Here is a 15,719-nt window from a genome sequence, read left to right on the forward strand (position 1 = left end):
CAAAAATACTCATGTGTCTTATGATGGTTCTCTTTATACTGTGTACTTGTGATTTTAGTCTCAGAGAGAAACTTCTTTATTTAAAAATAATAATAATAATCAGAATAATCAGTATATCCATAAAATGTTTTAAAATTTGTATAATTTTCATATTTATATATAAATAAATACACATGTGTAAAAGGTATAAAGTGATATGTACATTTTAATATGAACTCATAAATAATTTCATATCATGCAATAAGATGTAGCCTATATAAACCTTGAGGATTTTTGTGTTTGTTTGCTTATTTTATTTGTAAACTGTACATATACTTCCTATAAATGAACCAGAAAGTTATTAGGATTGCTTGGAAGCACCTGATGGGGGATTTTTTGAGAGAGAGGATATTGATCCCATTTCTCAAAAAGGTAGAAGTTCACTTGGGGTAGGATGAGAATAGAATATATAAAATTAATAAAACATTCTCTATGGTAGATAGTTATACAAAAGACATAACATACCAAAGGCAATGGAATTCAAATAAGGCAGCATATATTCAATAATATCTTACTGTAATACCAGAATAAATCTAGAGAGGAACTCAGTATTCTTAATTCTGTGATAAAACTGGGATGTAACTTGTCTCTGGAGGAAAATGAACAGTACCACGGAGCATAATAGCATCAACAAAGACCAAAAACATGAAAGCAAGTACATCAGCAGAGTGTCTGGGGTTCATTTACAGAAGCAAAGTGAAACTACCAGAAGTACTATTTCTGAGGATCTTTGAAAGATTTAAATCTGTGAATAGAAACACCAGGCATGGGGTCAAAAACTAGGAAGTTTGGGAAAGGGTACAGAAGCTGAGTGTGGGAGGGATCAGGCTAAGTACTTCAGGAGAAACAATATAAACAACGCAAGGAGGTTGAAGGCTTGTCTTTATTTATTCCTAGTTACGCAGCACAGGGGCAAACTTAAGGCACTGAAGACAATTCTCAGGGGATTAAACCCAGAGCAAATCACACAAAAACAAATCATGCTTGCCTATTATAGATGGCAAAATTCTAAGATCCCTCAAGTAGAAAAGACAGAGTATAACTGAGACCTCAAAAAGGTTGACATTCTAGATGGTAATGACTAGTTATTACAATAAGGTATATATTTTTTAATTTTCTGTTTTTTTCTTTACCTCCCTCTCTTTGATAACCCATAGCAAGTATGCTTATAGGGTGAAATATTGTAGGATTGACAATACAGAGGATCTCACAGCCTTCTCAGAAAGACTTTGAGCCAAGAAAAGTGAAAAGTGGACATTTGCCAATATTACAAATTTTCCTTTCCTCTTAAAATTTAGGATTGTAGATTCTTAGAACAATATATGGATAGAGATATATAGACATGTAAAGGTAGATATAAGTTTAATAAATTGACAAATAGAAGAGTCTTTTATGAAAAATGTGACATGAATAATAATACTGCATTCATATATACCTTTAGTTTAGAATCATATTAAAATGATTACATTAACTATACACTGTAAATATATGTAGACACTGAACAATGTTTTGTTAAGAGAAACCAGCTGAACTTTTTTCCAAGGCACTGAGTTCAATCTTCTAAGTGACTGAATTTGGCATGGCACAAACTTCTAAGGTATTTTTGCACTGACTAGCTCACTTAACATAAAACAGCTCTAGAAGACTCCAGAACCCACTGTAAAAATCAAGAAGTCAAGAAGGCCTTAGGTACCCTCCAACAAATGGAAGATCTGTAACCTTCCTGAGGTTGATAAATACCTATTTTGTTTTTGAGAGTTCCTCATCACCACAGTTCTATAAAAATAGGGATAGAGGGCCAAGCCCGTGGCGCACTCGGGAGAGTGCGGTGCTGGGAGCGCAGCTACGCTCCTGCAGCGGGTTCGGATCCTATCTAGGAATGGCCGGTGCACTCACTGGCTGAGTGCCAGTCACAAAAATGACAAAAAAAAAAAATAGGGATAGAGCAGATTGTCATAATAGCTATGAACACATAAATAAGTACAAATGCATATATATACCAACAAATGCATATGGAGATGTGTACAGATAAAAGAGAGCCCATAGGTAAATAAGTGAAAAGATAATTTCAGGAAGATAAAGGCAAAACATGAAGTTAGGGCTGGATTACAAAATTTAAAGTGGTGAGAGTGAATAGAACGAAAGTTTAATGGACCGTAAAGGAATCAAAGTACTCAAAGGAATCAAAAAACCATTTAAATAATTAATCTAAATTATGCTACACTGTCACAATCACAAAATTTCTGGTACATAAAATCCTTTTTCTTTGAAATTTAATAAACTGACAAATAGAGGGGTACAATCTTTTACGGAAAATGTGACATGAATAATACTGAATACATACATATCTTTAAGCATTTAGGATCATAATATCAAAATGATCACATTAACTTATACACCATGTGTGTTTGTGTGTTGTGTAGGTTTTAAACAAAGGAAAAAAATCCTTACCTCATTGACCAAGAACTGGAGCTGCAGGACAGCTGCACCACTTTCATGTTGGCAATAACAATCAACACCAGGTCTCCCGAGTCTAATGTAATAAAAGTCAAGGATTCTAACATTTTAATTAGCACCAATATTAATGAATAAAGGAGAAACTAACTGATTTAGCAACTAATGTTTTGCTTTTTAGTTATCCTTATTTTTGTAAATAATTTAAAACTCTTACTCTTAGTTGATACAAATTAAATTATATAGCACAGATGTTTAACATTCCAACAGTGTGAAAAAAGAACAATAGCAAAAAATTTGAAAGGGAGCAGCTTCTTTCCCATGAAGTAAAACAAGAATTGGGAATCCAGACATGTCATATTTCATTTAAGATCTGTCTAATTTATTAAACACTTCTTTCACTAAAATAAATGAAAATAAGTCAAACATTTTAATGTAACGAATAAAATCATAAGATTAGTAAAAAGGTAAATATGTTGATAATCTTGGTATATACAAAAACCTTCTAAGCATAATTTAAAACCCATAAATCATAAAATAATTAGACTGACATATTAGACTGTGTAAAATATAAAATTTCTTCAAGGAAAAACACCCATAAATAAAGAAAAAAAGACAAAGAAATACTAGGAAATAAGTACTAAAATATTAAGAGACATTATCTATGTTACATAAGAAAATGAAATAATATATAAGAAAGAAAGAGAAGGAAAAAAGAAAGGAGGAGGGATGACGATAGGGAAGGATAATGAGAAAACACCATGAAACAAAATTTATTTACATACTCTATATAAAATGATATGATATATATTTCTGCATATTTATTTATCGATTGTTTCCTTCCATAAAGATGTATATTACATGAGATTACACTTGCAGCTATAATGAAGAAACAGAGGCCAGATTTACCCTCCCACCTAAAACAATTAAAAATATGGACAAAATTTATGTAGCAACAGTTTTCAGACATTGCATATTAAGTAGGGAACAATGGAAATCACCGAAAGAGAGAAAAAATATGAGATGAGCCTTATAATTTCCCCAGCTTACTTCCTAGGGAGAGTTTCCAGGCAGCAGCCCAGAGAGGGTGAACCCAGATGGAATCTAGCAGGCTCATTGAGTTGAGGAGATTAACTAAGAGTCTGGGGAGGCCAACAATAACTAGACATCACAGGGCAGAGTAGCAAAGAAGAAAAAGCAACACGCACAAAAAAGAGCTCTAGAGATATGCAGGAAGGTTCTCCTTGAATCTTTAGCTAAGTACTGATCAATGAATGGGTTTAAGGAAACTACCTGGGACTGGGAGAAGAAGAGACCAAGAAAGAAACAACACTCTTCTTGAAAAACAAATCAAGACAAAGACCAAGCAACTTCCTTCTTGAAGAACAGATCAAGAAAAAACAAAGAACAAAGAAGGTTTACATGGGGCTAGGAATTTTTCATGCTCCCACCAGCCAGAGTGGAAATCCTCAGAATTCATATGACTCATGAAAAGTCCACAAAAGAGTATTGCCTCAGTACCAGGCAAAATTCATCCTGAAGATAAAGGCTTCTCTGATCGTATGTACCAATGCTTAAAACTGAGCAAACAAAAAAAGGATCAAACTGTTTCCATTTAACTTAACTGCATTTAAAACAAAGATCAAGAATAATTATCGAAATACAAAAATTTCTAACACCCAAAAAGGTAAAATTCAAAGGGTGTGGCATTCAATCAGACATGCTGAGAAGCAAAAAGTATAACCTATGACAAGAAGAAAAGTCAGCTAATAGAAACAGACTCAGAAATGGAACAGAGGATAGAAATAATAGACAGGAATATTAAAACATTTATTATACTGTATTGCATATATTAAAGATAGAGAAAAGATTAAGCATGTTAGGTAGATATATGGATGATCTATATCTGTCTGTCTATCTCAAATAGAACATCTAAAGATTTATTAAAAATACTCTGAAGATTAGTGAACTTGAACATATATCAACAGAAACTACCTGAAACATAATACAGAAAAAAAGATTCGGGGCAGGGAAGAGCACATCAGTGAGCTGTGAATCAATGTCAAGTGGCCTAATATATTTGTAATTGGAGTCATGAAGAAGAAAGGTGGACAGAGAGACAGAAAACACTGAAGAAAAAAATGATCAAAACTTTTTTCAAAAATGATAGTGAAATAAAGACAATTTTCAGATAGATAAAGCTGAAATAATTTATCACCAAAAGACCTGCACTAAAAGGAATGCTAAGGGAATACCTCAAGAAAAATGAAAATAACCCAATAGTATACCTAATAGTATCTGGATATACAAACATAGAAATATTGATATACAAAAAGAAATGAAGAACACTGAAATGATCAATATATCAGATATACAAAACACTTCTATAAATTATCATTAAAAATAATTGACTGTTTAAAGCAAAAATAATAACAAGGCATTTGTGGTTTCTAGCATATGTAGAAGTAAAATAATGTCAACAATAGCACAAATGCCAATATGAGGGGAAATGGAAACATACTATTGTAAATTTTTCTTTACTATTCATAAAATGATATAAAATTAATTGGAAGTAAACTGGCTTTTATTGTGTTGACATAATTCCTTCTATACCTAATTTCCTGAGAGTCCTTATGATGAAAGGATATTGAATTTTGTCAAATACTTTTTGTGCATCTATTGAGATAACCACATGGTTTTTGTCCTTGATTTTGTTGCTGTGGTGTATCACATTTATTAACTTGTGTATGTTGAACTGTCAGGTCCGCCGCCGGCCGACCCGAACAGCCCTAGCCTCGTTCTTTGGTGGGCGAGCAAATGGCCCGGATTCCTCTTTCCCTCTTGTCCCCTTTGGAAGGAGACAGGGGAAGAGAGCCGTGAAGAGAGCTGAGCACACCGCCAGCCCCAACCAGCCCGGTTAAAGGACACTCAGATGCAGTGGGGGTTCTGTGGAGCAGTTCCGTTTATTATCACACAAGCACTTGCTTTTATAGGCAGATGGGGAGGGGAGGTTTTAACATAATCCCATCAGCTTAAAGGTCAAGGGCATGCGTCCTGTCTCAATGCCTAGCTATTGCAACCACGCAGTGTTCACGAGCTTGGAAGCACGTATTTGGCCAATAAGGGCTAAGGCAAGGTTCCCGCAGACACCCCCACCCTACTTCCTCCTGGCGCCGTCTTAGGCTGCCACATTAATATGCCCTTGTGGGCCCATAATGGAGCCACTTGTAATGTCACTTAAGATGGCGTTAGTTTTTAAGGCCCGACATTGAACCATCCTTGCATCCCTGGGATGAATCCCACTTAATCATGCTATATAATTTTTTGATGTGCTGCTGTATTCTGATTACTAAAATTTTGTTGAGGACATTTGCATTTATGTTCACCAAGGATATTGGCCTGTAATTTTCTTTTTTTGTTGTGCCTTTGTCTGGTTTTGGTATCAGGGTGATGAGGGCCTCATAGAATGAGTTTAGGAGAATGGTTTCTGTTTCAGTTTTTTGAAATAACTTAAAGAGAATTAGTATTAATTCCTCTTTAAAGGTTTGATAGAATTCAGCTGTAAAGCCATCTGGTCCTGGGCTTTTCTTTGTTGGAAGATTGCTGATTACTGCTTCAATCTCATTGCTTGTTGTTAGTCTGTCCAGGTTTTCTATTTCTTCTTGGTTCAGTCTTGGTAGTTTGCATGTGTCCAGAAATTTATCCATTTCCTCCAGGTTTTTGTATTTGTTGGTGTACAGTGGTTTATAATAATCTCTAATGATTCTTTGTATTTCTGTGGTGTCAGTTATGTACAACAAACCAACTGCCAATATCATCCTAAAAAGCTTTCAGCTTTTCCCTTAAGAATGGAAAGAAGACAAGGATGCCCCCTCTCACCATTCCTATTTAACATAATTCTGGAAGTACAGCCAGAACAATTGGGCAAGAGAAAGAAACAAAGGGCATCCAGATGGGAAAGGACAAAGTCAAACAGTCCCTGTTTGCAGACAACATGATCTTATATATAGAAAAACCTGAAGACTCTACCAAAAAACTCTTAGAGCTGAATAACAATTTCAGTAATGCTGCAGGTTACGAAATCAACACCCAAAAGTCAGTAGGATTTTTATCTCTCAATAACAAATTTACATAAAAAGAAATCAAGAAAGCAAGAACATTTACAACAGTCACCAAAAAAAAAAAAAATAAAATACCTAGGAATCAATTTAACCAAGGAGGTGAAAGATCTCTACAATGAAAACTATAAAACACTACTGAAAGAAATTAAAGGGGACACAAAAAGGTGGAAAGACATACTATGCTCTTGGATTGGAAGAATTAACATTGTGAAAATGTCCATTCTACCCAAAGCAATCTATAGATGCAATGCAATAACCATCAAAATACCAATGACATTCTTCACAGAAATAGAAAAAGCAATCCAAACATGCATATGGAACAACAAAGGACCCTGAATAGCCAAAGCAATCTTGACCAAAAAATAAATAAAGCTGAAGGCATAACACTTCTCAACTCCAAATTATATTACAAAGCTATTGTGACCAAAACAGCACAGTACTGGCATAAGAACAGACACTCAGATCAATGGAACAGAATATAGAACCCAGGAACTAACCCACATACTCACAGCCGACTGGTATTTGACAAAGGCAACAAGAATGTACAATGGGGAAAAGACTGCTTCTTCGATAAATGGTGCTGGAAAATTGGCTATCCATATGCAAAAGAATGAAACTGTACCTGTACCTCTCACCATTTACCCAAATCAACTCAAAATGGATTAAAGACTTAAGTATAAGACATCAAACCATAAAATTACTAACGGAAAATATAGGGAAACACTCCAGGTAATAGGACTGGGAAAAGACTTTATGAATAAGACCCCAAAAGCACAAGCAACAAAAGAACAAATAAATAAATTGGATTATATCAAACTAAAAAGCTTCTTCACAGCAAAGGAAACAATCAACAGAGTAGAAAGACAATCTACAGAATGGGAGAAAATATTTGCTAACTATACATCCAACAAGGGATTACACAATGAACTTTGTTACACAATGAACTCAAACAACTATACAGTAAGAAAACAAATAATCCAATGAAAAACTGGGCAAAGGAGCTGAACAGACACTTTTCAAAGGAAGATGTATAGATAGCCAACAGGTACATGAAAAAGTGCTCAGCATCACTAGTCATCAGGGAAATGCAAATCAAAACCACATTGAGATATCTGGCTGTTATTAAAAAGACTGAGAATAACAAATGTTGGTGAGGATGTGGGGAAAGAGAAACTCTTCTGCACTGTTGGTGGGAGTGTAAATTAGCCATTATAGAAGACAGTATGGAGTTTTCTCAAATAACTGCAGATAGAGCTACCATATGATCCAGCAATCCCACTATTAGGTATATATCCAAAGGAATGGAAATCATCATGTCAAAGGGATATGTGCACTCCGATGCTCATCACAGTTGTATTTACAATACCCAAAATACAGAACCAACCTAAATGTCTATTGAGAGATGACTAGATAAGGAAAATGTGGTATATATACACAATGGAATACAACTCAGCCATATAAAAGAATGAAATTCTGCCATTTGCAACAACATGGATGAGCCTGGAGAAAATAATCTTAAGTAAAATAAACCAGACACAGAAAGAGAAATACCATGTTCTCACTCATAACTAGATGCCAAAAAGGAAGGAAGGAAGAAAAGATGGAAGGAAGGAAAGAAGGATGGAAGGAAGGAAGGAAGGAAGGAAGGAAGGAAGGAAGGAAGGAAGAAAAGGAAGGAAGGAAGAAAGAAGACACTACAATAATATATTGAACTTTAAGGAGGGGAGAACAAAGTTAAGGATACTAGAGATGGGGGAGGGAGGAAGGGGGGTTTGGGAGTAATAGGTCAGGTGGAGGGCATAGGGAAAGACTGATTTGTAAGAAAATGAACTGGGATAAGTTAAAGATGTATGCTATAAACCATAGGCAATCACTACAAAGAAAGAATTATAGCTAACAAGCCAAAATGGAATCATAAAAAAAAAAAAAAATCAACACAAAATAAGGCAGCAAAGAAGGGAAAAAACTAAGAACTAGTAAGATAAATAAAAAACAAATTGCAAGATGGTAGATATAAACCCAACCATATCAATACTACAATAAATGTAAATAGCGTAAACACCCCAATTAAAACACAGTGATTGTCAGATCAGATAAAAAAACAATAACAACAACAAAATTATGCTGCCACCTGAAACCTCATTTAAATATACCCAAACAGGTTAAAGGAAAAACATGAAAAATTATGCATGTTTACACTAAATAAAATATATATTGAAAATATATTAATACAAGACAAAGTAGATTTCAGAACACAGAATATTACCAGAGATAAATATAGTCACTTCACAATGATAAATTGGTCAATTTATTGAAAGGACATGAAAATCCCAAACATTTATGCACCTAATAACAGAGCTTAAAAATATATAATACAAAAATTATAGAACCACAAGAAGAAATAGACAAATGCACAATTGCCATTGTAGTTTTTTAACACTGCCCTCTCAATTAACTGATAGCAGACAGAAAATTGGAAAAAATGAAGAAAACTTAAGTAAAACTCTATCAGTCAACTTGACCTAATTGACATAGAACATACCACCTAACAACAACAGAATACATATCTGTTTGAAGTGTAAAAGGAACAATTACTAAGCAAAAAACTGTTTTAAGCTACAAAACAAGGCTTTAAATATTTTAAAATATTGACATAATAAAGAGCATGTTCTCTGATCATAATGAAATTAAATTAGAACTTAATAACAAACAACCAGAAAAAAATCCAGATGTTTGGAAATTAAATTACAAACTACTAAAAAGCATTGATGAAAAAAATCATAAGAATAATTAGAAAACATTTTTAATAGGATAAGAAAAATATAATACATCAAAAATATGGAATGCAGCCAAAGCAGCACTTTGAGGGAAATTTAGAGCTTCTAATATCTACGTTAAAAAAGAAAACAAATCTTAAACCAACAATCTAAGCTTCCATCTTAAAAAGCTAGAAAAGGAAAAGCAAACTAAGACCAGCAAAAAAAGGGCAATAATAAAAATGAGGAGAGAAATCAATAAAATAGAAAACAGACTTACAATAAAGAAAATCAATGGAACCAAAAGCTGGCTTGAAACATTCAATAGGGCTGGCTGGTGCTCACTTTGGTGGTAACACCAAGGTCACAGGTTCAGATCCCCTTACCAGCCAGCTGCTCAAAAAAGAATCTTTTTTTCAATAAAATTGATAAACCTTCAGCCAGAATGATCAAGAGAAAAATGAAGAATGTAAATTTCCTGTATAAGGAATGAAGGAGGGGGTATTATCATAAAACCTTCAGGAACTAAAAAGACAATAAAGAAATATTATGAAAAAATCTATGCCAACAAACTTAACAAAATAATTAAAATGGACAAATTTCTGGGAAGATACAAATTACAAAAGGAGAAATAGGAAACTTACCAGCACTATATCAATTAATGAAACTGAATTCTAATTGAAATCCTTTCCACAAAACTCCACATCCAGATAACTTCCCTTGTGAAATCCATAAAGCACTTAAAGGAAAAATAATAACAATTTTACATAATTCTTGAAGAAAACTGAGAGGAAGAAATGCTTTTTGACTTGAAAACAGCATTTCTCTGACACCAAAACAAGTCAAAGATATCACAGAAAGAGAAAACTTCAGACTAATCTCTCTCATGAATATAGATTCAAAAAATACTAATCAAAATTTTGTCAAATTGAATTCAGCAATATATAAAAGGAATTACAGATTATGACCAAGTAGAATTTATCCCAGGAATTCAAGGTTGGTTTAACACTAAAAAATCAATCAGTGATTCATCCAACTAACTGAAAACAAAAATTATCATTTTGATAGATACAGAAAAAGCATTTGACAAAATTAAAAAATACTTTCATAATAAAATCTCCCAGTAAACTAGGAAAATTGAACTTCCACAATCTAATTAAGTGCATCTAAGATAAGCCTATACATCATTCTCAACAGCAAAAGGCACACTACTTTCTACCTTAGATAACGAACAAAGCAAGGATCCACTCTCATCATTTCCATTTAATATCATACTAGATGTATTAGTAAGTACAATAAGGTGAGGAAAACAAATAAAGGGCATGCAGTTTGGAAAGAAAGAATTAAAACTGTTTCTCTTTGCAGAGAACATAATAATCTATGTAGAAAACCAATAAAATGCTACTGAATCTAATAAGTGAATTTAATAAGGTTGCAGAAAGCAAGATCAAATTTCTAAAAATCTATTGTATTTCTATCTGCTAGCAAAGAACAATTACAGTCATGTGTCTGTTTCAGCAAACAACACATTACATATATGATGGTGGCTATACCATATATACTAAGTGTGTAGTAGGCCCTTCCATCTAGGTTTGCATAAGCATATTCTGTGATGTTCGTGCATAACAATGCATTTCTCAGAACGTATTCCTATTATTAAGCAAAGTAGGACTGTATATATATTTTTAAATCCATTTACAACAGCATCAAAAAATTTTTGGGCTAAATTTACAAGTATGTTTTAAGACCTGTTCACTGAAAGCCACAAAATATTGCAAAGAGAAATAAAAATGATCTAAGTAAATGGAGATATAAACCATGTTCATACATTAGAATACTTGATATTAAGATGGTAACCTTCCCTAAATTGATCAAGATTCATTAAAATAAAAAATCCTAATGGGCTTCTTTGTGACAAAATTACCAACTGAACACTTGTTCTTTTAAATCATAAAATGAAGATAGTTAAGCTTTCCCTAAGGAAAGAATTGATACTCTGAAAAATTGCCTTCTCTCCACAGATTAATGCCGCTGTGTAGCTATGGAGAAATTAATGATGACTCAATCCAATTTTTGGTATCTGACTGGTGACAGTTTTTAAGCCTCACTATACTTTCCTCTTCCTTTTATGCCTAGATTTGGACAAGCTGGTAAGAAAGCCTGGTTGATTTCCCCTTTGACACCAGCAGGAGATTCAAACCCTGTAAGCCTCTGCCCTGATGGGGGAGCACTCACCTCAACCCCACCCTGTAATCACAATAAAAACCGAGCCAGTCTCCTTTCCTTGCTCTCTCAAGCCATTATATACACTACCTGCCCATTAGTCACTTAGTAGCCATCTTTGTTATCAGATAGACTTGTTGAAATATCACAGTACTTGTATTCAGGTAACCCTTATTTCACTTAGTAATGGCCCCAAAGTGCAAGAGTAGTAATGCTGGCATATTATTATAAATGTTCTATTTTATTATTAGTTATTGCTGTAAATCTCTTACTGTGCTTAATTTATAAATTAAACTTCATTTTGTACCAGAAAAAAACAGAGTATAAATGAGGTTCAGAACTATCTGCAGCTTCAGGCATCAACTGGGGGTCTTGAAACATATCCATCAAGGATAAGGGAGGACTATCATAAATGCTCAGCTACAAGCAAGAGCCCAGCTACTCAAGGATCATAGCAAAAAATCTGGGCCTTATTTTTGAGGGGCAATTAATAGGGGGACAAATATGGGAGGTATGTTTTATGGAAGTGTCACCTAGTAACACTTTAAGAGTAAAACAGTATTTTTCTACCTTGTTCATACTACTATCCTCCATTTGTTACGTAGAGAAGGTGGGACCCTGCTGCCTTGAACCTCGGCAGGGGGGAGCTCCAGAGCCCGCTCCTGCACCCTGAACCAGCTCTGCGCAGAGGAGCCCACTGGAGGTGGCCAGCAGCAGCACCAGACAGTGGAACCGGGTGGCTCCACGTGGCTCCCTCACTGTGCTGCCTTGGACCCAGGCAGGAGGGGAGCTCCAGGACCCACCTTGGAGCCCTGAACCAGCACCATGCTGGTGAACCCCCCCGGTGCCAGCCAGCAGAACCACAGCTCCACGCAGCTCCCTCACCACACCACCTTGGACCCAGGCGGGGGGGAAGCTTCAGGTCCTGCCCCCATGCCCTGAACCAGCACCATACACGTGAGCCCACCAGGGGCAGCTGGCAGCAACACCAGCCAGCAGAACCACATGGCTCCATGCAGACCCTCATCCTGCCTCAGACCCAGGGGGGAGCACCAGCCTACAGTTCCAACCCACTGAGTCTGGCTCAGCAGAACTCCACATACTAGGGGCTCATTCTATGACCACAGAGTCTAGAACAGGAACCAAGGTGGTTTAACATAACCACTACCACACCTACTGTCAAGCAGACAATTCAGCCCCCACAGTAGCAACCAAGGCCACTCCACAGCCAACCTCAGTGTAACAGAAGAAGCAAACCCCCTACCAAATGACCAAGCATCAGCAAAAAAACACTAGAAGCACAGATAATCAAGAAGAAATGACACCACTGAAAGGATACAGCATTGCCCCAAAGTCAGACTCCATGAAACAGGGAATTCTTGAAATGTCTGAAAAAGAATTTCAAGCAATGATTTTAAGAAAACTTGAAGAAATAAAGGAAGACTCAATTAGAGAACACAATGAAACAAGAAAAAACATCCAGAATATGAAGGAGGAAATCTACAAAGAGATTAATACCATAAAAAGAGTGTAGCAGAACTTCTAGGTATGAAAGACTCACTCAATGAAATAAAAAACACGAGTGAGAGGTTGAGCAGCAGGGTCGAGCAAGCAGAAGAAAGAATTTCAGAGCTTGAAGATGGTCTTTTTGAAATAAGACAGGCAGACCAAAAAAAAGGAAAAAAGAATTTAAAATAATGAGGAAAACCTACAATAAATAGCAGACAACGTCAAGTGCTCTAACATCCAAATTATGGGTATTCCTAAAGGGCAGGAGAAAGGAAAAGGTATTGAAAACCTACTCAAGGAAACAGTAACAGAAAACTCCCCAGGTGTAAGGCGAGATACAGACCTTCAGATCCAGGAAACTCAAAGGTCCCCAAACAGTTTCAACCCAAAAAGATCCTCCCCAAGATATATTATAGTTAAATTTGCAAAGCTCAAAGACAAAGAGAGAACTCTACAAGCAGCAAGAGAAAAACATCAGGTCACTTATAGGGGAACCCCCATCAAACTAACAGCAGACTTCTCAACTGAAACCCTACAGACCAGAAGAAAGTGGAACTATATATTCAAAATACTAAAAGAAAAAAACTGCCAGTCAAGAATTCTTTACCCAGCAAGGCTCTCCTTCAGAAACGAGGGAGAAATAGTATATTTCCCAGATAAACAAAAGTTGTGGGAGTTCACCACCACATGACCAGCCCTGCAAGAAATTCTCAAGGGAGTCATTCATCTGGAATCTGAATAATGGTGACCATCATCATGAATACACAAGCAAGAGCAAAACCCACAGTTAAAACAAAAATGCCAGCAAGAAAGAGAAAGAAGCTAAATCATTCCACTTTAAATTCCCAACTCGCCAAAAGATATTTAAACCACCTAAACAAGTAGCAATTAAATGACAGGAATTAAACAACACTTTTCAATACCTACTCTGAATGTGAATGGACTAAACTCCCCATTCAAAAGACACAGACTAACTGACTGGATTAAAAAGCTAGACCCAAGTATATGCTGTCTTCAAGAGACCCATGTCACCTGTAAAGACACTCACAGACTAAAAGAGGAGGGATGGAAAAAGATATACCATGCAAATGGAAACAAAAAACGAGCAGGAGTAGCTGTTCTTATATGGGACAAAACAGACTTTAAACCAAAGAACATTAAAAATGACAAAGAAGGCCATTATATAACGATAAAGGGAACTATCCAGCTAGCAGACATAACAATCATAAACATGTATGCACCCAATACCGGAGCACCCAGATATATTAAGCAAACACTCTTAGACTTAAAGAAGGAGATAGGACCTAATACATTAATAGTGAGTGATCTGAACACCCCTCTTTCAGTATGGGACAGGACTTCCAGGCAACAAGTCAACAAAGAGACACAGGATTTAAACTACACCCTAGACCAACTGGACTTGGCAGATATATACAGAACATTTCACCCAACAGCTAAAGAATACACTTTCTTCTCATCAGCTCACTGTGGCATATACGAAAAAGCATATGTACTTCACAGGGCCTGCTTTTCCAAAGCCTTGCAGTTTCAAATATTGACCTTGCAAGGACAGGAAATTTTCCTCAGGCTACAAGTCTCTGTTGCAAGATAAGAATTGTGGCACAGCAGGTTGCTGGCTCAAAGACAGACTAGTTACTGATTGTTATGTAAAGATACTGAGAAATTGCTATAAGAAGGAATGTTTACTAAGATCAAGCTTGTGTTGATAAGACCACTTAATTGTCTACTGGAATGTCATCTGGCTTGTTTCACTGAAAGTTACTAGCCTATATTGTTAAACTATAACCCCACCTATGTCTCTTCTTATAACTTCCTGGTCTGGAAAATAAATGCAGGAAGAGAACCCCAATTAGGCGTTAATTTCCCAAATGGAAGGGTTGGCTCTCGCTTCAGCGTTTGCATTCCCAGGGAAGTTAACCACTTCGGGGCTTCTCACTGCTCAGAAGAGATGGGCTTTGAGTAATCCTTTGCGTCTCCATCACCCAGTGGGAGAAGGGTGACAAATCCGTAGGGGGTGAAGCAACACAAAGCAACAAAGTGGTGCCCCATGTGAGGAAGCAACATAAAGCAACAGCTCATGGTACATTCTCCAGGATAGACCACATATTAGGTCACAAATCTAGTCTCAGCAAATTTTAAAAAATCAAAATTGTTCCAACTATCTTTTCAGACCACAATGGACTAAAATTGGAAATAAACAGTAAGCAAATCACTGGAAGCTATACAAATACATGGAAAATAAATAATAGGCTCCTGAATGACCTATGGGTCCCAGAAGAAATTAAAAAGGAAATCAAAAAATTTCTAGAAACTAATGAAAATAAAGTGACCTCATACCAAAACTTGTGGGATACTGCAAAAGCCATACTAAGAGGCAAATTTATTGCAGTAAATGCTTATATCAAAAAAATGGAAAGACTCCAAATAAACGACCTAATGCTATGCCTCAAAGAACTTGAAAAACAACAATCCAAACCTAAAGACAGTAGACAGAAAGAAATAATTAAGATCAGAGCAGAACTAAATGAAATAGAGACCCAAAAAACAATAGAAAAGATCAACAAAACTAAAAGTTGGTTTTTTGAGAAGATAAACA

General features: G+C 35.7%; 1 protein-coding gene across 2 annotated transcripts in view; it reads right to left on the minus strand.

Moving 5' to 3' along the window:
* STXBP5L (syntaxin binding protein 5L) overlaps positions 1–15,719 on the minus strand; it is a 354,645-nt gene that overhangs the window by 261,542 nt on the left and 77,384 nt on the right. For both annotated transcript variants that reach the window (XM_063092515.1, XM_063092508.1), the window contains exon 3: positions 2,491–2,572. In XM_063092515.1, coding sequence (XP_062948585.1) covers positions 2,491–2,572 — 82 coding nt within the window. The remainder of the gene's footprint in view (positions 1–2,490; positions 2,573–15,719) is intronic.

Source organism: Cynocephalus volans, chromosome 1 (assembly GCF_027409185.1).
Source record: "Cynocephalus volans isolate mCynVol1 chromosome 1, mCynVol1.pri, whole genome shotgun sequence".
Taxonomy (NCBI): Eukaryota; Metazoa; Chordata; class Mammalia; order Dermoptera; family Cynocephalidae; genus Cynocephalus; species Cynocephalus volans.